A 25,274-nucleotide genomic window follows, 5' to 3' on the forward strand; every position below is an offset into this window, starting at 1 on the left:
TTTCATCCTCCCCACACGTCGTAAATTTGTTTCCCAGTGGACTCGTTATTATTTGAGGTCACGTAAGTTTTACTAGTGAAATGTTCGACTATATCCCTTGTTTTCACTAGGGTTGCAGTATCGCGTCAAATAACTGATATAGGTAAAACTGCGGATTTATAATAAACCGTTTGTCCCTTTTAGTGAACAGTTTGACCAATTGTGGAAAATATGGTATCGTTTGAAAGATCTATTCAAGTAGAATGAAACTTTGCTGTAGAAATTCACAAAATAACGATTGTATTGTTTTTGGAAACCATCCCTAACAAATCAAACTGACGGACAAATTTGCCTATTCGCATGAAAGTATCATCATAAAAAGTCCGGGATATTGGATTCTCAGATTTCTCACCTTTTTGTCAATGTAAATGTTGCCTTACAAATATACCCTTATTTGTCAGAATGACTTTAATGAATAAACCCTACAGGTTTAATGCCTAACCCCATACGCGAAAGAGGAAAATAGTCAAGAGGAAGCAGACATGAAATAACGTTAGAAAATATAGAAATTAATGTGACAGATGGTATATATTTTCGTCATTGTTATAGCTGTCGTACTTTTACTTTGGAATACAAACTTTTGTCTGGAGCATATTAAATAATATTCACTTATATCTCTAAGAAGTTCAATTAACGAAGATACTTTCGTGGATAAAAACCACTTATAAGAATTATATGTTAAATAAACGATAATAAACGTATATGATAAATGGTTAGGTTATACATAATTTAAAATAAATAAGAATAAATGAATATCATAAACATGTAAAATTTGAAAAATGTTCGAGGAAAAAGGAAATAAAGACATAAAACAAAACAAACAAGGTAAATAAAACAAGAAATTTCCGTTAAAGTTACAGAGTTAGCAAATTTGGGGTCCACTGTGGCATCTACAGAAGTGTATACACTTCTGTAGATGCCACAGCAATCAACACGGGATATTTGGAAATTTCACTTTTGTAGCTAACAGGTTCAAATGTTTCATCTCAAAAGATCAACATTTTTGTCAACAATTTGGAATTTGATGTCGATATTTCAACTGATTATGAGGTATATGAAGCTAAAATCGATCCGCATTTGATTGTCTGGCTCTCTTGTTACTAATAATATGGTTCCAGCTGAATTATCCATTAAAGCTGTGGAGTGCATCTCTAGTTTGAAATGTGAGAGGGCAGAAAACGTGCTACTGCTGCTCCCCCCATTTTCTAGGTGAGGGGAAGCTGCCGAGTCAAACCCAGTGTTCCTACATCTGTGATGTTTTACATTTAATGCCAATCACATGTACAAACAAAAAAAGTCGAGTTTCACAGTTTTGGTCGTTTAACTTTATACTCTGAAATGAATCCTGCGTAACATGTCAAGTTCAATTGGTATTTTATAATTATTCTAATTATCATTACTATTATAACTTTTATTATTAGTAGTAGTAGTATTATGTGATTTAGCATTGAATATAGTTTAGTTTAGTATAGTATAAAAAAAATGGATCGAGAGGGACACTCAATGCCCTATCAAGGAGCATAGAGGAGAAAACAAATGAAGACACAAACACTCAGACCCGATTACAATGCTTAAAGTGCTTGTCCAAAGCATACTTAAACCCATTCACACTACTTGCAAGTACAACTTTCTCAGGCAAATCATTCCACTCATTCACAACCCTATTAGAACAAAAGTTATGCAAAATATTAATCCTACTTTGTGATTTTTGGATTTTTAAGACAATGACCTCTGGTACAACTATTATTAGCAAACATAAAAAAGCTGAATCAAGTCACCACGTAACCTCCTAAGTTCCAGTGTGGTGAGATTCAACAGTTGTAACCGCCTATAATAAGGACACCCTTTAAGGAACTAATCATCCTAGTAGCCCTCCTCTGGACCTTTTCAAGTACTTCCTTATCCCTAGCAAAGTATGGGTTCCAAATCTGCACAGCATACTCCAGATGAGGCCTAACCAACTGCTTATAAAGCCTAACAACTATGGCCTCTTTCAGAAAACTGAAGTTCCTCTTGATCATAACATAATATGATCACTAACCATATCAACATCGAAGATGATACAAGAAATTATCTCTAAAGTACTAACAATAAAATCACTGCCTACATAGTATTCTAAAAGTAAGAACGATACGAAGATGAAAGGAAGAAAAAACAAAAGTATACCCAACCGAAGCCCGTCAGTTTTCAAGTAGTTTTACTAAAACGAGAAATAACCGATATATTGTTTTGAAGATCTCACAGATCTAAAAGGATTTGGACCGACAAAGGACATCATATTTGTTATAACCTCTAATTCGTAGCTCTTGCAGATTTTCTGGGATATTTAATTTGTTATTTTACTGTGAAGTTTGATATTACAGCAAATCGTTAAGCCTGTCCTCAAATCTGTTTTCAGCGGTATCATGAGAATACTCGTTTCTTTCGGGTAGGCCATATCTCATGACGTAGGTGAATATCACATCATACCCAAAGCGTAATTTCAATGTTTCAGGAGGCATACATTGGCTGTTCCATATTTCCTACAGTTGGAAAAGAAAAGAGATGTTATATTATAGAAAAGACGTTCACAACTGAAACGAATGAGTTATATATTTCAGAATGAGTTATATATTTCAGAATGAGTTATATATTTAAAAATGAGTTACATATTTCAGAATGAGTTATATATTTCAAAATGAATTATATATTTCAGAATGAGTTATATATTTCAGTTAAAACTGGATTGTGCTGACAAATCTGATAAATCGGTAGCATGTGATGTTAGGTTTACAGTAAGAACTGAGGATATGTGTAAATTCCAACAAATCCCAATAACTGGATTTGTTGGAATGATACATATCATCAATTCTTACTGAAATCCAAATAGCACATGCTACCGATTTATAGCACGATTCAGTGTTTTTACTTTTGGTACAAAACTTTACAATTTACAGTAGTAACTGTGTTCTCTGTGTGTATCGCGTGCATATTTGCAACTGTGAAATGCGAAAATACTCTACCACGGTCACTTTCTACATGACATTTCCATGACGTTGATAGTCGAAGTTGTCAAATTTTATCAAAATGAAATTGAGCAAAGAAAGAAATGTCTTTGATTTCAATTTCCCAGTGAGTAACCTTTTGTTCGTTTACTGAAATACTTAACAGATCTTAAACTTGTCAGAACTCTCGCAGCAAACAGGTTCGTGACATATAAATGCACATTGAATAAATCTGCATGTTAAGATGAATTTTATTGTTTTGCAATTTTTGTTTCAGAGTTATCCATATTACAAAAGGTAATAATCTCTCTGATAAAATTGATTCAGGTTTGAATCTCACTCGGGCGAATAAATGTACCTTTAATACTAACTTCTCAAAAAAAGGTAAACTCCATCCTCCTAAAAGAAAATCAGTACAACGTACCCATTATCGTACAGACGACTTTACTGTGGGTATTTGTTTTTATTTATTGATAGAAAACTGAAAAGTAAACACCGATGGGAAGTTCGCCACCAGTAAAACAATTTATTATTGATTTAACCATATTTAGAACAATTAATCATCTTAGAGAAATGAACATACAAATGTTTTTTTTTCAGTAGGCAGACAGATTATATAAGTAACTTTAATATTCTCCAAAACTGATAACGAAGGAAACCCTATAGCAGGGTTTCCCTAACTTTAACCCCCCAAGAACCCCCTGTGGTTGTCAGAGTTGTCCACGAAGCCCCAACTTTTCGAGACACGATCTGAGTCATTATTATACTATAATACGCATAACAGTGCTTCGTAAAAGATCAAGTTCATAGTGTAATATTGAAATGACAAAAAAAAAAAAAACAAGTGATGAACAAATATTTATTTGGAAACTTCAAGATCAGATCAGCTCTTTATCTTCACGACGTACTGTCATGCGTACATCAAATTCACCAAAGTCATGCGGTCTGTGTCTGTTTCATAATTCAGTTATTTATCACATGCACGGTACGGTATTACTATGACAACATATGCGTATGGAACGCGAAAAGAGTTTGTCGATAGGTACGACTTTTATACATTACTAAATTATAAAGTACAAAAAGTACTCTAGTTTTGACTTTCAGAAACGTCTCACAACCCCCTAGCTGGGATGGACTCACGCATCCCCTGGGGGTTCATGCACCCCAGTTAGGGAACCCCTGCCCTATAGAGATTTAAAAAAAAAAAAACATTTGAATACTTTCAAAGTACTTAACGACAATTACGTTTATAATAAAACAGTTGGAATATGAAATTTGCAAGTGAAATACGTCACAGAAATATGTGTAGTAGAACAGAAACATTTCAACGATTTATTGTTCCTCATGGAACGATTCAAATTCGTTTTTGCTCTAGAATTATGAAACAAGAAAGAGTCTTGTCCTGCTTGGAGGAATATACTATAAAACTTCTTAAAATAGGTTTCACACTTGGGGACGCTCTTGATGCCAATGTATCATACAATAAACAAAAAAAGGTTTTTTTTTAAGATTGCATGCATGCTTGTTATAAATAGCGATGTTATGAAGAAGTGCTCAAAATAAGTTTAATAATGAACCACAGATTTAATAAAACGTACTGTTCATGATTCACATTAGAGGGATATCAAAACTTATAATAAAGTACCTTGGACATCCAGTATAGGACGCAATGTCATCGGAAATAGGTACGGTATTGCATAAACTCTCTAAAAACAAAAACGTTTATGCTCCTTCAATGTATAATTCATTTTGACAATGGCCTTTAATATCTTATACTGGGGAAGAATCTGAGTCCCTATAGACAGCTTACAACAACAGGGCGCAAGATGGCCTATATCCGCGACTATCATGTTTGAAATTTCATCCCAAACTCAATTCAATTTTCGAGTTGACAAATGATTAGATTATTTAAATCTAAGATTAATAACCTTATTTGAAATGGAAATCACGTGACCAGCTTCTTTTAATTTTGAAAATAGTTGGAAGCATTAGTTTAGAATGTTTACTTACGGGACATGTTCTTATGGAACGGAAGACTATTTTGGTCACGAGTGAGACTTAAGATATCATGTTGACGTAGGTTTGTCTCCCCCAAGAGGCCGTGTCTATAAAGTTTGACGTGTGGTCAGAACATAATCTGAGGTACTCTACATTAGGAATACAAACTCTTTCTTGCCTTGACGAAAATAATGTTAGATCATGGGGTTTGTACTAATTAAATAGGATCAGTAAGTCTTTGAATAATATAAAGTTGAGTACTAGTATGGTATTAAGTGTTATTTCAAAGGGTTGGTCATCTATCAAAACTGTGCTAGCTTATGAAAAGGAGATCACGGTTGTAATAGAAAGCAACGATAAGTTGGCCCCTTTTGTTGAAGTCTCTCTCCAAACATCAATAGCAGATGACTTTCTCGTTTTAACGAGTTAATGAGAACTATAATTGCTGTTTGTATGAGTGGGTGCGGTAAGGGTTAGCGATGGGAACCAGACGGTTGATGTCCATGTTTGTGTAGAGAACCAATGAGGTGTGTTGTGTTGATCAGTAAGGGGGCCAGTAATAGGGTCAGTGAGGGGGCTAGATGTATGGGTCATTAAGAGGATTAGTTCTGGATGAAAGGTCAATTACGTTTTACATGGGTTATCATTAGAGATTATTGTCGGTGTTCAGTAAAAAGACCAATGTTCCTTGTCTCTCAGATCATCAGATGTGGGTGTCAGTGAAAGATGGGCTTTCGGAGTATCAGAAGTGAACTTATTCTGGAAATGAAAAAAAAAACTTGTTAGAATAGTTACCTCTTCTTGTCTGTTATTAACCAGAATTCTCCATTCAAATGTAGAGTCGACTTGACCAAGTCCATCAATAGTTTCAATGAAGAGACAACTGTCGGTCTTGTTAAGCCGTATATCTAAAGGACGTGTTTGCTGCAGTGATGAAGAACAATAAGTAAACAGAGACATTATTCTATTGATTCGTATTTACTCGTTATAGTGTTGTTTATTCCATTCACATAAGGACACTGGCAGGCAGTCACCTGTAGTGGACCCACAAAATAGCTAATTATCTCCCCAAATCAAATCATGAAGTAACAACCTAGACATTATATTACTGCAGACTACGTTTGTTCGTTTCCCCCCCCCCCCCCACAATTCAGAAGGTTGAAAGGTCAAAAAGATATATATCCATCAACATATATCCACGAAGATGGTATATTAGGTTTCTCTTCTAATTTAATATTCTTACGTTTTTGAGCCAGTAATGAAATCGTTGTAAAGAAAATATTCAAAAGAAAACAACTGGTCAAAATGAGAGTACTTATGATACAATAAACATACACACACACTTATTTATACATATATATATATATATATATATATATATATATATATATATATATATTTGAAACGGTAAATGAGTTGGATAAAATATACGAATAAATATCTTGAGCTTCCTAAAACGTTCCCATTTAACTCATAGGAATGATACAAAATTCAAGATTGACTGCTTCATAACTGTTCTGTTAGGTTATTCAACAAGCTACCATGTCCCCGTCAGCCATTATTTGGATGTTAGAAGATCTTTATCAGGTGACAGCACACGTTTAAGTATTTTCTTGTTGGTATTATGCTATAAAATATTAACATGGTCAGGTTGTTCCTACGTAGCCGTACAATGAATGCCTCAAAATCTATGCTCCCAGCGTCCCCCTAAAAGTCCCAAAGGGAAAATGTTCGTTTAGGACTTTTTTCCTCAATTATAACCTTTCCCATCTAATAACCTGTCACAAGGGATTACGTGTAAGGAAGAACAAACTCTTCCCAGAGGCCTTGAAATACGAAAACAAAATAACCATTATTAACAGCTACAGCAAGAACATTTTTGTCAATTTAGTATTAAATCAACATTACCTATACAGACATGATGATGAAAGAAATAAACCTATTACTTTGAATGGGTCTGACATCAGGTGTCCATTCTCCTTAAACATAAAACCCTAACGCCTAGAAGGAAGGTGGGGGGGGTGAGGGGGTGGGGGGAGAATGAAGTTGCACACATCAGGCTTCCATTCTCCTTAAACATAAAACCCTACCACCAGGGTGGAGGGGCGAGGGGGCTGGTGGTTCACAAGCGTCACATATTGTAAAAAATGTATTTACACAATTAAATATAAAGGATTGTATCTTGTTGATAGATATTCTAAGACAATATTTAAATATTTGCTTAGCAGTAGGAATATCACATAAGTCTGTCTCGATTTATTACTGATGTGCTTTTATACTTACGTACCCGAGACAATAAGTCGGTTAGAAGATTCATTAAGTGATAGTTTGGTGAGGGCTCTATGTCATATATTTCCCTGAAGTTAGCATCAATCACTTGGACCGTGATTGACTAAAGAAAAAAGAAGACAAAGTAACGGATTACAAAATTGCAAAATTTTATAATAAAAGGAGTCTTCCAAGAACTTCGTATATATACTACAATTTCAATCATGTGCCTTTGTCGTTTACCTCCATTTCATTAACAAAGTCTGTTCAAAGTATCTCTTTCGAGATCCGGCTTTACGAATCACAAATGATTTCTAGTTGGTTAGCATCATGTTTGATCTCTAGAGTAAGGCAAATATGTCACCAAAACAGAACTAGTATTGTTCGATACAGGTGAAAAACGCCTACAGTGGAATTACACGCTTTTTCTATATTATCTTTTATGAAGTTAGATTTATTACTCTAATTCGACTGTTGGAGCATCTTTTTAACTATACCAACCACAAAAATCGTATAGATCATAATAAGTGCAAATGTCACTCTGAGCACAGTGACGTCACTGATTGTTACCGGGGTAATATGGTGTAACTGAAAGTGCTTTGTGGTTACTGAAAGTAACTACGAGTAATGCTGAGCATCTCACAGTATTATAAGTTATTTATAGAACTAAAGCATAATAATTGTCTTACTCACCGGTGGTGGTTCTGACCCTTGCCATACCGGAAATGATGTGATATCTGAGGGCGTAAACTCCATGGTTGGTAGTGAAGATATTGCACTAGGAGATGCCCTTTCACCGGTATGATCCAGGGATGCTTGTAAATGTCGAGGTAAGATTCGGTCTCCCCGGGGCTGCTCTGGAGGTAAGCTGTCGAATGGTAGTTGCTTCGATGGTGAGTTTCGAGGCTGATATGGTAAAGTCTGAGTTGAAGGTAGCTGATCGTTGGTTGGGAACTTTGCAATATTAGAATGAAGAAAATGAAATGTTTAATTAAATGTTTGTCACTTTTTATGATATATTGATCACTCTAATAAGTTTCGAGTTGAGTTGTAATCCCAAGGACAGAGTGAGGTGGATATTTGGAAAATTATTGCCTTTTTTTCCCCCTCATTCTGACAACTATAAGTCAACTTTAATGACGTGATGGAGTTACGAAAATGTCATTGCGCATTGTCGTGTGTTTGGTCAGCAATTTCGGTGGTTGTAAGAACTAACTATAACACAAAGTTATAATAGTTATAATATAAAGTTATTCAAAGCAAGTTAACACACTAAGACTCTCTGTAATAATAATGATACGAGTGTTACTTTCGTTTTCATATTGAATTAAAACGTGCGGTTCTCTTTGAACTTGATTTCATAATATGAAACTTGACAGGTGAGTTAATGAACTAAGTTATTTTTTCAGATCTAAGTAACATAAATGTGATAAAGTCAATTACAAAATCTGATTGAAATAAAAAAAGTATACTTTGAAACATTTACCTCATGTTTCGGAGTACTAGGTTCAGATCTATAAGGTTCTTCTATTCCAGAATTCGTTGGCAATCGCAATTTCTTTGCCGAGTTATCTCCTAAATAGAGAAAGGGAGCAGTTTTGTTTAATGAAAATGTATCTTGGAATGAAAGTGGTATTGCTTTTAATTAAATGTTGCATATTAAAACGTTCGCTCTTATCAAAGATAGAGTAAATAAATAATCACGTGGTGGTGGCTTGTCGTATTGAAGGAGTGAACATTTTTGAGAACAGGAATTTGTGAAGTAGAGTGATGGGAAGGGGGTAGGGGCATTAATTGGTAAAGGACAATGCAGAGCGAAGACCAATACTGGTGGAGGAGATTATTGACGGGTGATATGTTTTAGTGAAGGTAGATAATGCTTGCTGTGTGGGGTACAGCAATTGTGAGAGGACATTAGTATACGAGAGACAATCATTTATCAATCATTTAGCGGACAGTGCTGGGTGGCGAACAGTAATTGGGCAAGGGGGACTTTTGTAGAGGACAAGTAATGGCAGGAGAGTTGTGGTTTCGAAAGTTACTAGTAGAGGGTAGTGCTGGGACTAAGTGATTGGTGCAGAGGAATATTCTGTGAGGGGCTTTGTGGAGGGAAGGGGGGGGGGTGGTAATAAATGGAGGAAGTCCTTTGAGGATGGGTGCTCTTTGTGGAGGACATACATTGGGGGACAACCGTGCCTGATGGAGACCAGTAGTTGTTGTACGACATTACCTCCATATTTATTACACAAGACTGGGATCTCGTTCTAATTCAAAGTGCATTCGAAGTTTCCAATGGAATTGAATGAACGTGTTCTACAGTTACTACGTTGTTTAGAACTATAATGAATGCGAAATGTAATGTTTATGGCCGAAAAGTGTTATACAATGAACATAATTATACCTTGTGACCTCAGAGAACTATAAATGATTCACTTTCGAGAAAGCACACTACGTTGTCTTCAAATTTCATGGTGTCAATTGCGTCATTCATAGATTTAACTATACTTTTGTAATCTGGCAATTTGGACCTTGAATTGTCACATTTGTGTCAACTTAATGGAAGCAAGGTTCCACTTTGTGTCAATCTATGTTATTCTATTCATAGGGAATTGTAAGAATTTGTCAACGGAATTGAAAGTTGGAAAACGTCTTTTGGACAGCAGCAAGTGCGTTCGTTCAAAATGATATTGAATTACTTAGTCAATTAGAGTAATGGAAGTTGTGGACACAACGAAAAATATTTCAGGAGTTGTACATTTATGCGTAGTGCTATGACTACCTGCTGTAATACAACAATTAAGTATACTAGCTACAATGATAAAGACGATAAATTGAAGAATGAAAACAAACTATGTGCCCGCTCAGTGATACATAGAAAAAAATGATAATGTCGAAAGTGAGAAACTACGCACTTCAATTGGCCTCATAGTTAGACAAGCACACTTTGTGTTTATCAGTAGAAACTCTAAAACATCACGGAATTGTAAAAAAATTAATTGACAAGCTATTCTTAAAAGTCATCATTATCGAGGAAGTTAGTTTTGCTTCCGGAGGAAACAAAATAAAGGATAAAAGAAAGGAAGCATGAAGACGAAAACCAAATAGAATTATTAAAGGTAGCTGCAACAGCTAGCTATTGTTGACAAAATAATTTAAATGCATGGTACATATCACATGCATCAAAAATATATAAGAGTTATTCCGACAAAATGTCTTCAAGTTTAAAAACACAAAACGTTGTCATCTAGTTTCTGTTCTCACTATAAAACAAAGTAGGCTAATATCCACGAATCGTGCTATTAAGATATTTGTGTTACAAGACACCTGTTGGCTTTTTTGTGTTTTTTGTGTGTTATTAATGTGTTACCATTAAGTAATATGCATGAGATATGTTTCTGTATCTGTTGGAGCAACACCCAATGTCAGACATAAAGAGCATCCCGGGGAGGTTTCAACTCAAGTTTTTCAAACGAGCAGAAATTGCATAACCATGTTTTATAATTAGCCATTTTAGAACACGAGCCTGCAGGCGATTTTTGCCTCCTTCGTTGGCGGCATTTCTCTGCGTATTGTATATTATACGGATTAAGACATTCGGATGCAGGGCATTGTTACACAAATCATGTTATATTTCGCTGTATAAGATATTATTAAACACATGGAACCTGCTCTTAGTAACACGTGAGAGTCATATACCCTAGTCAATGAATATCCTATCATCTTTCAATTCACTTATTGTTGACTCCCTTTATTCTTTTGAGAATCGTTTCCAAGAAATGATTTCGTTGTGTGACCTGATTTTGGTCTGAGTCAATACCAAACTTTATGGATTTACTTTATATGTTACATCACTGAAAGCTATAACTATCACCTGGATAAAACAAGCACAGCAGTTCTGTTAGATTGTTTCGGTCGAAGATTTCACTATGAATGATGAGACTTTGTTAGTTTTCTGTCAAATATCTTGGTTAAATTAAATTTGTTAACGTAATAATAAATGGCTTGCATTGACGGCAATGCCTAGAAGACTTCGGATTCAACAGAATGGTTAACAATGGCAATGATGTAAGCCGCATATGCTGGATAATAAACAGTTGATAAAAGACCATTAAAAAGTCACAAATTATTCATTATACAAATCGCCCTTGATAAGGTAAGAGAAGCACCCTTATATATTCATTTTGACAAAGATATATGATATCAGCAAACAGACTTCCCTGGCCGTCATGATGACGTCATTATGACGTAATAGAAGCCAAACTATGCACATCACGTTGTGTGGGAGAAGAATCAACTTATATATCGAGCAAAACATGTTGAAATCACTGAAACGATCCACCTACAGAAATACGTAAATTTGATGTTTTACTTTATTTCAAATCATGAAATTCTTTTTTTTTTGTCACATGAGATTCCATATGTAATTGATTAAACAAACAGAACACGTATGCAATATTTAAACAATTCGTTATTTAACGATTCAACATTAAAAGGAAAAGGAATAAAACAAACTATGAACGTTAAATTTGTTTGTTTTTTTTCCTTGAAACTACACCTTTAGTGAAACTGAGGCAAAGAACTTAAGGTTACAACTGGTGACTTAGATTTGGTAGGAATGAAGGCACGGTGACATATTCCTACAGAATACCTTATTCATAGATTCATTTTAGTATTTACCGATGAGGTCAAATTTATCCCTTTATCGCAATGACGTGGTGGCGAAGATGAATAAGTAACACAAGGAAAGACACCAAATAACAAATAGGACGAAACTTTTCATAATCTAACTAATATAGTTATTAACCTCCACTTGCATATCTTAAGGGCTCAGTCTCGTTTAATGTCTAGTTATTATTCCTTAAAGTATCTGTATCATTCTGCTCATTCAACTTGTACTATATTTTCTTCTTTACCAGGGAGTCTTCTACTCTGTTAAGCCAATTCAGGCTTTATAGAATACTTCCTTTCACATTGTAATTTTTTGGTGATAAAACAAATAAATAATCAAGCAAAACAAACAAACAAATGTTTAAGCGACAGCTAATCCAACGAACAGGAATACTTCAATATTTACAAGTTGATCGTTGTTATGTCAAAGAGAAGAAAATTGACATAAATTGAGATGCACTATGCAATGACTTTGCAGGGTACACGACATAATGAGGAAATGAACGGAAAATAAATAATAAAAGTTTGCAATCAAGATTTTTTTTTTGAAAACACATAACAAAGAAGGTGTATGCATTTTCTGACTTCATGAACCCATTGAGGCGTTGGTACGTTTCAGAATTTTCCAGTTTAAATTTTAACATATTTAAAAATAGGAACATTATAGGAAATAAATTAATACGAAAAATATAACATGAAGAAATGAAGTTGTTATAAAACAAAGAGTGGCAAATTTATAACAACTGTTCTGAGCCTATAGTATGAACCTAGTATGACCCTAGTATGACCCTAGCATGACCCTAGCATGACCCTAGTATGAACCTAGTATGACCCTAGGATGAACTTAGTATGAACTAAGTATGAACCAAGTTGACTACTCTGTATGGCGACAAAACTTAGCCAAAGGTCTGTTTCTGTATAACTAGGTCGGACCAAGTTCATTCTTGCAATTGTATACATTACCAAACAACACTTTGGCAGCTGTAGACTATACAGATGCGGTGCTAAAAAAAACGCAGAGCATTTTGAAGTTTGTTTTGATAATGTATATTCTGATTATATCATTACGTAACCAGAATTACATCATTATTTCATGGGACACAGCAGGCGCGGCGGAACGGGAAAATTATTGGGAGGGGGGCTAATATGTGGAGACTATCTAAGCGGAGCGCCACCATCGGTTGGCGCGGAGCGTACAAGAAAATTTTGGGTTTTTCAAACCCCCCAGATGGCCGGAAACGGCACTTCCCGAGTGTTTCATGCTGCGAATACCTAGCCCTAAAACATGGGTCTCAAGCCTGCAATTTATCAGATTGCACGTAAAAATCTGTAAAAACATTGTAATTTGTATATTCGATGGTGTTTTAAGAGAGTAGCTATTACTCGACGTGTACTCGCAAAGACGTTTTTGAGTGTAGTAAATTACTACTTGCAATTAAATGCAATAATTACAAGGGCGTCGGAAGCTATTTTTGATTGGTACGGCGGTTCAGAGTGTGGCCAACTATCATAATTATCGGGGGGACGTTTGGTAGGTCAAACTACGCTACGCGCCACCATGGTTGTCGCGTAGCGTAATGGAGAAAATTTTGAAAATATGCCTCCCAGATTGCAGGAAATGGCACTTCCCGAGCTTGAAAACAAGACCCCTGCCATGCCAGAGTAGTCACATTTAGCCTACTTGCCGTCATCATTATTGAAAATTATTGAAACATATACCTCCGAGATATTTTTTCCCCATTTTTTAGTCCTACTTTTTTTTTTTTGCGTCGTGAATATTGGTCCGGCGTTCGCCGGACCTGCCCGTAACGGCTCCGACGCCCCTGAATTAAATAAATGTCATAAGAAAAAACAGAAAGCATTCCTTAATGTCAACAAATGGGTAATTCCAAAACCATGTGCAGTTGCCAACAAATTTCTATGACCTAGCACTGTCATCATGTCATGAATGCATGTACCCTATACAGTACAGGTGAAATGCTAATATTGTGTTTTTGTTTGTTTAATAATTGATTGCGTTTAAAAATAAAGCCATGTTCCACGCCTTGCGTGTACTCGTAGTGTAATCGCAAATGTTGATGAGTGTAGCGTTTAGCTTATTACCCTCTTATTTAAAACAATAATATTCGATGAGGCATGATACAGACAATCAATTATCATATTTAATTATTACACCTATATAGTATACGTGTGCATCGGACAGATCGACAAGTATGCATTAAAAAATGGGCAGATGCACGTTTCGGAGCCTTGGTAAATATTGGGGGGGGGGGGGCTTATCATGCATTTGCCCCCTCAACTTTTTCATTGGGGGGCTGAGCCCCCCCAAGCCCCCCCGGTTCCGCCGCCACTGGGACACAGTACTATATTTCATAAAGTTTGATTTTACATTTCTATAGAAACTATAAGTGCTACTTACGTATATATTCTCCCAGTTTTGCGTTTTTCCTCTGCCTTTGTCTGTATTGCTTTGAAGTAGTACGTACCAAATTAGCAATGTCCTGTATAAGTGTATGTAACCTGTGCTTGAAATCTTGATCAAGCTCATGCTGCTGGCAACGAAAAGAGGGAGAGATGTGGATATAGAAAGAGACAAATAGAGAAAGGGGTGGGGTGGGGAGGGGCGGGGTGATAGGTAAGGCAACAAACTATTACAAAACTGGGTGAAGAAGTTTATCTACAGAAATAAATGGACTGAGTTCAGATGTTGTGTCAGTAAAGCTGACAAATATATATATATATATATATATATATATATATATATATATATATCTTCTAGTCACGTTTAATTTCGTAGAGGAAATGAGTACTTTGAAAGACAGATAGGCAATTATAGAGAAATGCGCTTTAGGAAACTTCTCTAAAGGCGTTCACTTACATTTGGCAAGAAGAAAGTACTTTCTTTAAATGAGACTACTAAATTGTCTATTAGATATGAAATTAGATGAAACGACGTTGCAAATATATTTCTCCATTTAAAACATTTGCGAAAATTGCGACTCTTTGAGGTAGGTCTAATGGAGTGGAATAAATTTCAATTATCATATCAATAAAACTAAACCAAACCCGTTCCCTTCAAATCCTTACTGTAGAAAATTGGAATAAACAATCGATTATAGAAGGTAAAATATAATAATTTGATGTGGTCTGTTTATCGTTGTTAACATACGCCCATAACATATTCAAGGGCCCCATCTGGACTGTTGCTGTAAGTAATTGTTTATATTCGTTTCTTAACTTTGGCAGTAAACCTCAAATAAATACAATTTTTATGTGAACTACTGATGTGGACAATGCTGTTAAGTTTACCCCTTAAGACATACTCAATCACAATCAGAAGAGAAATCGTGGTCACATGAAAGGTTAGAAGTTCATTGTTCAAAGTAGCTCTAAGAAACTTCAAAACCGTTTTATTGTGTTTCCTGATCATTGTTTCACCTAATAGCAAAAGTTGGGTAGAATAATTGTGTCAACTTAAACATATATTCCGATGGTCCACGTTCATATCTTTAGGTTGCCCGGAACCACACACTTAGAGAAGTTTGTATCACGAAGATATGATACTTTGGAGAGATCTTTTATATGCATCTCAAAACAACAGAGTGAACGATGTTCATTAGGTCAAAGTTAGTCCGTTTGTATTACACCTGAAAAGGGGTAAAACATCAATTTCTGGACGCTGGACGGATTCAGTTTGTTGTTAAAGTTTATCCAAAATACTATTATTACCTTTTACCTAAAAATATTATTTAAAAGCGGAGAAACTCTCCCTCCTATAAATGAAATTGGCTGAATAAGAGCTTAATCCTTACTTCTTAATCCTTAATAAAGTGCTTAATCCTTAATGATAGACTCCAGCTCTTGTCGATATAAGTGCTACAAATAAAGACACGCACCGTACATTAGATCTCAGGTAGGAAACAAAAAGGGATTTATATCTTTCAAGAATCCTCATAGCTTATCTCAAAAGATTCTTATTCAACCTGTCCGATTGATTTCAACTCGTGCGAAATTATGACGCATTTTATTTCATTTTGAACTGACGTTAATTCAAAGATCTCACTTGATACACTGATAAACAAACAAATCCCATTTACGAGTGATCGTTTCATACGCCATTGTTCTGTTTCTATAGAAAGATAATTGTGTCATCATAACACATAAAAGAGAACCTAAAATGCATCGCAGTACCAAACGTCATCGACATTTCATGCACGATTATGAATCTTTGAAGCGCAAAATAAATGACTTTACATCCTGCTAAGAGTAAGCTTAAACGCAGGTATAATATGATATGATGCATTAATCAAGCACATGTAATTAGTAACGTGTTATTATTACGTGAATAGCTACGTTGATGTTATCTATGTATTTAGATCAGTTGACTGTACAAATTGTATAAATTAATGTCATATGATTTTCCGTTTTTACATTGTTTGTATTGCTATAGGAATAATCGAGCGAATATATGTTGCTTCTTTGTTGCAACGAACAGCTTTAAAAAGGAACAATGACTTGCGGAATTTGTTCTTCCAAAGTTTAAGTCATTTGACGAACATTTACTTCCAAACATAATGCGGTATTAGTGTTAATAATCACAGATTGGTTAGAACATTTTGATCGTTTAGATTTTCTATAAATAATAAATGTATACGATTTATAGCATTTCTTTGTAATGGTACAACATTATTCAACTATTTTGATCAATTACCATCAATAAACTTCATTATTCATTAAACAAAACACGTGTCTGTTAAATCTGACGTAGAAATTAAGAAAGGAAAATTCTGATAAATACTTTCATTCAGCTTGTCATTCAGCCTCTGAAGAAGATCCTGCTAGGATCGAAACGTCAGGCCCTCTTTACTTTTACACATTCTCTTACACAGGCTTCTTTATAAGCAGTTTGCTAACAGTTTTGTTTTATTTTGAAATATTTTCATCATCAAATTAGTTCCGTGTTTTTTACTATGGAGGTTAGTCTTGGTTTTCCGTTCTGTATGTAGGTTACATTAACAGTTCTACAAGAAACCTGGAAGTGCATGTATAGTTGTTCAGTAATATACGATTAAGTAGGCAAGAGGGGCGTATTTGATATGCCTTACCAACCAATCACATTTATAACCTAATTTGGGGTCACTAAAGTGAGAAAACAACGTGTTAATCGATGTCTCCAAGATTTCTAGATTTCTAACAATTCTTTTCGCACGTATAAAAGTTCCCTTTTCCCTGCAAGAAATAATATACTGGACCAAAGTAAATACTAAACCAAACTTTTAGTCTGGATGCATGGCAAGTGGGTCGTGTTCTACTGACGTCATTAACAGCCCGAAATTATTATTTTCAACAATACACTAAGACGAAAGGAAATTGATCATTCCATTTTGGTATCGTGTGTGTTTATACTCACCGAGTAACGGGTATCATAGACATTTTGCAGAAATCTTGAGATAGATTCGGATGGGTCTATTGTCCTCTCATTCGTAGTTTCTCCTCTTCTTTTCATCTCTGAGAGGTAGGGATTCTCTTTGTCATGAAAGGCAGGCCAATCGGTATTGGGAAATAGATAATCGTTTAGGGAGGATGACATCACCAGAGGTTTAGCGGAGATGGAATGAGTTCGATGTATGAACCACAATATAAAGAGAAGCACTTGACAGTATCGCCAGTGTAGAGTAAAAGTTGCCATGTCCTCACCTTGGAAAAAAAGATATCTTTAATAAATAATAACAGTGCAATAATTGACGTTTATTAATGCGACATGAGAAAGTAAGATAGAAGGCTTGTCGTACAGATGCCAACATGTGAAGGAAAATCATATCGTTATAGCAGACTATCCGGAGTAGAATAGTCATTGTTATTTCACTAATCATATGATAAACTAGTGATCTCATTTACAGTTTACAATTAATACAAAGTTTTAAAAACATTCTCAGGTTCTGTTTGATAAAAAATATATAACTAAAAATTCGGCTTTCGAATGAAACTTGTCTTATAGGTTCAGGCAGTGGAGCCACATGAAAAGAGAAATGTGTAGCCATAAAGTGACATCTTTACTTTATTGTAATTTATCTATATCGATAAGCTACTAAAAATCTAGCATGTGAATACGTATCTCTACCAACTGGCGTGACATCACCCTTTCAACATTTTTAGAACTTTGAAATAATTTCGATAACTCATTTGACTTCTTGTCACGTGCACAACAGTAACTATTTTCATAGAAGCAGTTTGAGTGATAAAGTGCGATTTTTTTAGAATGGTGAGATATCCTGTCGTTGCGTTATGGAGATGGGATCATGTCTTTGTGAGACGTATATATATTTATATATCAAGATGAAGACTTATATATACTGTATCACTCCTTCTTGAGTGCTCTATATTGACATTTCGCCACGTCATATTAGAGTTTCTATTGAATGGCAGAGGTTACGAGGCTGTGCTTCCAAGTTGACGGTCCTTCATTCAAGCATCCGTGGAGTGGATCATATCAAAGAGTTATTTAGGTTTCTCGTACCCTGAGGACTCATCAGCAAGTGTATCCGATTGACTATCTGTCACTCAAATATTTAAGTGCTGTATATAATGTTTCTAGTCCTGTATTCATTACCCTATTTTGATAATCCGGGGACAAACAACTCCTTTATTATTGGGAAATCATTAGATTGTCGACCAACAGGTGTGTAATGTTGTTGCACGGTAATGAACGATCAAGCGCTGCGTTAGGCAATTTATTTATGAAATAATGTCTTTCAAGAAGCTAGTGTTCAGTTGCTGTTTGTATAAAAAAAAAAGATTGATCAATACGATACTTAAGTTTATTCCTTGCCATGATTATTCAATTCACAATTTTCATTTGAAATAATGATTAAATTAAAATGAAATTGGCTGTTTTGATTTTTTTTTACATTCAACGGAATGTGGTCACTTATAAAGCGAAAATACTACCTACTTGCTATTCATGAAACATTGAAGGATGCAGTCTAAGCCGGGAAACAGGTTACAGTGAATGTTATTTCATAAATTTCTAATCAACAATTTCCCAGCACTTAAATGAAAGGAAAACACTATTATTTATTGTTTAATAGTCTATCAACGAAAACCATCAAATAAAAAAACTCAAAATATTGTTGATGGTTAAATTTTATTTGAGTCGGAAACCTATATTGCATTTGACCATAGTTACCCTGTCAGGTATTCTCGGTGAGTTGGTATACATTCAATTGGGAATTACACTTAAATAATTGTGTCTTGTTTTGATTTTCTCCGTGGGAGTCATTTCATGCATCTCTAGATGCGTGATTCCATCCTCTAGCCGTAACATTTCAGACTTTTCTAATCTTAATTAGATTATGTATCGTGTTGGGGGTGTTATCTTACCAAATAATGATCTTTACCACTACGTCACGCTTGCCATATTTGGTCATCTATATCACGTCATCGGAAGACAACGTTTTACTTGACTTTTGAGAATTTCAAGAAGAGGTAAATTCTTTACAGGAAGAGAGCCTTGAGGGGATAAAAATCTTTCCATTGGTTTTGTTCCCTTAAAAATCCGTTTAATTTGGCTCATAAGTCAATATGAAAGATCTGAATCATATAATTATATATAGAATGTTGTTCCGCTCGTGAAACAAAGTCAAGAGAGAGAAACCACAGTCTGCTTTTGGCGTGAGTTTTTAACTTCCGGATCAGAGGTAATTACAAACTATCGAGTGCCTGTAGTCACACCGAAGGGAAATCATATCTTCTTTTTATGGTGGTTTAAAGACGAACTAGAGATACTTTATCGATAACTTTTTCTTTGGTTGTATTTCCTGTATTTATCACAGATACATTCGAATTGCCGTGTGGGTGTATTTTATTATAACACTTCCTTGTTGTCAGGTGATTATGAAATTATCATATTGTAGAACATTTGTAGAATCGTTAACGTTTGTGATTCCGGCAAGAATACAAGATCGCTAAATACAGTTTGTTTTGGTTTGGTAATTTCAAGCCTCGTGGTGGTTATCATAAAACCGTCACAGATAGTGTGAAAGAGTTTAATTTACCTAAATAGGAAGTCAGAATGTACACATTATGAGGTAGAAACAGATGAAGCTTGGCGGAGTCGCGAAAAGAGTGATTGTGTAATTTGAAAAGATGTAATGAAAAATGTAGGTTATTGATAAAATATCAGCGGCGACCAAAAGAGCTTTTTTGAGACCATCTATTAAGGGTTCCAGACCAAAGGGGGAGAGCAGAGGGGTGGATTTGTAGACGAAATATATTGATATCGACTGCTAAAACACTAAACCACCCCTTCCCCTCCAAATAAGAAAAAGACGCCCTTGCGGATGCTAACACTTTATCCGACATCGTATACGAATGCTTCGACAGAAAGTTCCGCAACTCCCATATTCCCAACAAAAACATAACTTCCACAACAACAACAACGACACCCACGCGATACGACGCACACGCTGACACTACAATACGAAAATTCATAGAATTTAATGCGTCTAATAGTTTATTTTTACATGAGTAAAACATCCCCTCTGTCCTCCCCTTCCGGTATAAAATCATAAATCGAAAGTTTACAATTTCGAGATAAAATGTCGACAAAACGCAGTGAGATATATGCTCCAATTCCTCAAAAAATGGAGGATTTCTCTGAGAAGAACCCCCCACACCAATAATCCGTCACCTTTAACCATATCTGAATTGAGGGCAGGTATAGAGAAACGATGAACATGATTTTATGTTATCACAACAGAAAATTAAACACGAAACATAAATCGCCTATCTTTGTTACATCGGTGTTTCAGCAGAGGCGTTTGTCTTGTTTATATCGAGGCTAAAACTTGACGAACCTTCGATAGGGAACTATATATCATTATGTAAGCATTCATTGATTATAACGATGTAAGCTTTGATAACCTTTGTCATTGTCACCAACTCCATAAGGAGTTGTTCTTAATGATCTTTATCAGAATCAATTTTGATTGAGTTGGGCGGGATGACGCTTAATCAGATAACACGTATGTAGTTTTCGGTGATAAGGTTTCCCTGAGTATAGAATTGTAGTTAAATATGGAATCGATACAAACTAAGTAAGGCATTTTTATAAACAAAACGAGGAACGCATAGGCAAAACTTAAACAGATTATCTTCGATGTGGGTGGACATGGAGAGGTAAAGGGATGGGGAGAGAAATAAGAAAATAAATCATTTGAGATTAGTCCGTGGGAGAAGCAATTATTATTTTGGCTAGAATTGCAGATATTTTATTGTGACAATAATTTCCCCAATTATTAATATGTTTCCTTTTTTAATATATAAACTTGCACGTTAATCGTTATACCAGTGGTAGGACACTGTGTGGTCCGTACGCTGGCACAATAACCAATTCAAACCAATATCGGCATGCATGCTAATTGTTTATTCATCATTTCTTCTCCTCCATCGAATTATGCTGAATAAATCATTATGTTTTTTTTAGTTAATGTAGAAAGATGAGGCCCTGGGCTTTTGCTTGAATGTTTTAATGTATACCGTGTTTGAAAGCGCTACATAAAGTGATGTGTTATGAACCTCTATGTGTAATGACCTATGGTTGAATATGGTTTAACGTTTAATGCGTATGACAACGTTTAATACGCATCGTAAAGTATTATTCGTATGATAACGTGTGATAAATGTATGCTACGATTAAAGAGCTCTACGTATAGAGATGTATTAGGATCCTCTCTGTGTTTTAGGCTTATAGCCTGCGGGGAGGGGGAAGGGGAGGGGAGGGGAGGGGAGGGGTCCCAGTGAGATTTCCACATCCTAAATGAAAGTAGGCCTACGATAATTTGAACGCCTAGACAGAATGCGCTATGTCAGTTAGTTGTAGCAAAATGATCATATGATTTCTTCTGATTTAATTATTAAGTACCGTAGTGTTGCAACCTCAAACTTCTAGGCACGTATTATAGGAAATGGCGTTCAAAAATTACACAATGTTTATTTTAACCGCTCATCTCACGTGTATGCACGATTGCCGCTGCGATGACTGTGCGTTTGTTTTTGTTTTTCGAGAGTTTTGTTAGAATAACATGCAATAAACGTAGAGATAAGATTTAACCTGCGTGAACAGTGCAGCAGTCTCATGTGAAACTACGGGTCATAGATATTTGTTACGTCTATATGTTTGATATAGGCCTACCAGTTTCATTGTTAGCCCCTATATCAGTGCCCCAATGTTTTGACTAAGAATATTGAGGCACAGTCCCCTACACGGCTCACCCACTCAGCTCATTTGCACCCCCCTCCCTCCACTATGTCCTTTTTTGGTATGTAAAACAACTAATGATAACACAAACCTAACAATCAATTTACACATAAATTCCCCATATGGCTTCCCCTCAGCAGATAAAAGCTACGTCTACCACCAGAATGCCCTAGCGTGCTTTTATATCTGTGATTACCTGTGCAAAACAATGTATAAACCAGAGCTAATGAAGTAACGTAAATCCTAGGTTTCCCCTACAAACTGATTTTACCAAATGATTTTTTTTCTAGTTTCGAAGTGCTAATTTCTGAAACATGAAAATCGCAAATTAAGAATGTTGAGATGCAACTTACAAGGCCTTGGAATTGCCATTTCGGGTAATCTGGGAAGCTTTTTTTGCAAACATTTTCTCCTTAAGCTACGCGCCAACTGGTGGTGGAGCTCCGCTTAGATAGTGTCAAAATGGTCCGTTTAGGAAAAGGCTCACCCACTAAAAAATTCGTTAATATGGCTATATGTGATACCATGTGTGTGTATGTTGTAGAAATCTGTATAATAAGATGATTTAATCTTGTGTGCAAAGTTTATTAATCATGATAAAGGGCCTAAGTTACACCCGGATGTTAAAAAGATATACTCTTACTTAATTTATAAGTCTAATAAATAAGTCTAATAACTTGTCAGATGTAAATTTTGCTATAATATATTTATGACTGATATATATATATATATATATATATATCAATTCATGGACCAAAAAGGAAGCAAACATGAAGATTTTTAGATATGAGTCCGCAGTGCTGTATAAGCAACCTTTTTGTATGCCATAGTCATATGTGGTTGAAATATGATTTAACGATAATAACTTGCCTGGATAGTGCTACAAGGTAAAACCATCGCGAAACAAGTCAATTGTACTTTACTTATAACCTAGTATTGAATACCAGAGACGGTCTTTATTTCCGCTAGGACACTATCTAAGAGGGGTAAGTGAAATACATATCTTTATAGTATATCGTAAGGGCAAAGGTCAAGAACCTATATAATACTTGACTATTTACGCACCAACCCAACTAACATATTACAAGTTTAAAACGGAACATCGACTGGTCTGTTCATTAAGTCACTGTCTTTTGAAATGTCTCTCCAGAATTGTTTTTCTTGTTTCATCAATGATTCTAACACAATCAACGATAATCAGAAGTTGCGAAAACCTTTCAAATAGTTCAATGGAAATGATTCACTATCTGATTCAAGTTTAACTGAAAGTATACTAGGATTTGTACCAATGTGACGGGAAAATCACGAAAATCGGGTGGGAACTTGTCACGGATCGTTTACAAGGTCAATTCGGCAATTTGCACTTCGACTTTTCAACACTGTTTTACCAAAAATCTATTCTTCAGTCAAACATGGATTCTTTCCATTTTTTTTATATACATTACGTCAAACCTTCAGTTATTACCATACCTGGCGATCTACAAAAGGTAAAGTTTATAATTCTAATATTGAAAAAAAAAGGAGTAAATCTATGCTGGTAATATATGCTTCTAATCAAGCCCTGTCATAAATGCTCCCACCTTGCCCATAAACTAAGATTGTGTAACCTTTAAAACGAAGGCCATGCATGTCAAACGTTTAGGATTTTGACAAACGTCCTAATGCTCGGATCATTCTTTTCACTGTATCGTATACACTTATGGTAATTGCATCTTTCTACACTATGTAAATATAATATTTCCTTTCCGGCTTTCTTTTTCATAATAAAAAAAAAATATCATTCTGTAACACGGTCTCTGAAACCGGCAGAATGTACATTCTGTTAAGAAATGATGGATTGAAGAGGTTTTGAATGATCAGAAAAACTGCTTTTGTTTACAGCACTGTCATTTTGTCAACACAAACCTATAACAGTGTATAATAATGTTGTGTAATAGCTAGCATTTTTGTTTTTTAAAGGTAAGATTTCCTCACGTGTTCACAATTTATATAGCAGAATATGATTCGTTCACAACAATGGATAATTAAGAAAGGTGATTCAAAGCCGCAACACCATTGTCAAATCTTCATTCCCATATCTCAATTTCTATAACAACCCAATGTAAGAGATAAGGCTACTTTGATACGTTCTTAGAAAATTTCTTCGATAAATTAAGCTTGTCGCAAAGTGTCAACGAAATAACATATATAAGATATTACACTCAGTAAGTTATTATACTCAAACAACAATCATTCGTATTCATAAATCGTTCCAAAATGTCTAGCAAGAGCTATTTTTATCCCCCAAAAACGAGATAAGAATTCTAATCATATCTGCCAAACCTATTCTTAATCCATAAACAAAACAAATGAAATAAAGACGAATGAAATAACATTTGTAGTAACAAATTATAGATCAGCTAAAATTAGAAAGAAAACTCCTAAAAATTAAATACAAATAAAACCCAACGTTTGTTAACAATATGAAAAATGTTGACACCTTTGTAGCACATTTAATTAAAATTTTGATTTACAAATACACAAGGAAAATTGCAACAGATCAATACTACATAAACAAAACCTTAAACGTAACATATAAAAAAAAAATACCAACGATTAACCTACCTCGCCGAAAAACGAAAACGCAATACAAAAGAAATAAGAATGAAGAAATAAATTGGAAGCGATTCCTACCTACTTGATATTGATAACCGTGTTGAAGCACATACGAGGGCAGATTAACGACAGCAGTCTACATACACCAGTCGACATCCATTCAGTGAAAGTTAAAAAGAACGAACTTTTTTTACCAGATTGGCAATCGACAACTTCCGTATATGTCTCCTTGTTTTATTAACAACAAACCTTAAATTCAAATATATATATATATATATAGATAGATGGATCTTACACTACGGTGTGAGTGAGAAATCTAATCCCTACGTCATTTCATGAATATTCATTTGCTGTATTTATCTAACTATAGTCTGCGTGGTGAGGTGGTGATGAAAACTTTGTTGAATGTTTTTGGTCTATGAGACGTTCTTCCTTTTCACGATCTACGTTCTGCATGTGTGTAT

At 35.1% G+C, this 25,274-nt stretch overlaps 2 protein-coding genes across 5 annotated transcripts in view; one reads left to right on the top strand and one right to left on the bottom strand.

Moving 5' to 3' along the window:
• Positions 1-25,274, top strand: part of LOC139976170 (uncharacterized) — a 74,926-nt gene that overhangs the window by 10,521 nt on the left and 39,131 nt on the right. The gene's annotated exons all lie outside the window — the stretch shown is intronic.
• Positions 24-14,499, bottom strand: LOC139976044 (uncharacterized). Its single transcript, XM_071984441.1, has 6 exons — positions 14,377-14,499; positions 8,776-8,864; positions 7,983-8,243; positions 7,309-7,413; positions 5,817-5,945; positions 24-2,561 (listed from the first exon to the last, which is right to left on the bottom strand). Exons 3-6 carry the CDS (start codon positions 8,043-8,045, stop codon positions 2,397-2,399), a joined length of 462 nt encoding a protein of 153 aa, XP_071840542.1. The 5' UTR covers positions 8,046-8,243; positions 8,776-8,864; positions 14,377-14,499; the 3' UTR covers positions 24-2,396.

The sequence above is a fragment of the Apostichopus japonicus genome, chromosome 11 (assembly GCF_037975245.1).
Source record: "Apostichopus japonicus isolate 1M-3 chromosome 11, ASM3797524v1, whole genome shotgun sequence".
Taxonomy (NCBI): Eukaryota; Metazoa; Echinodermata; class Holothuroidea; order Aspidochirotida; family Stichopodidae; genus Apostichopus; species Apostichopus japonicus.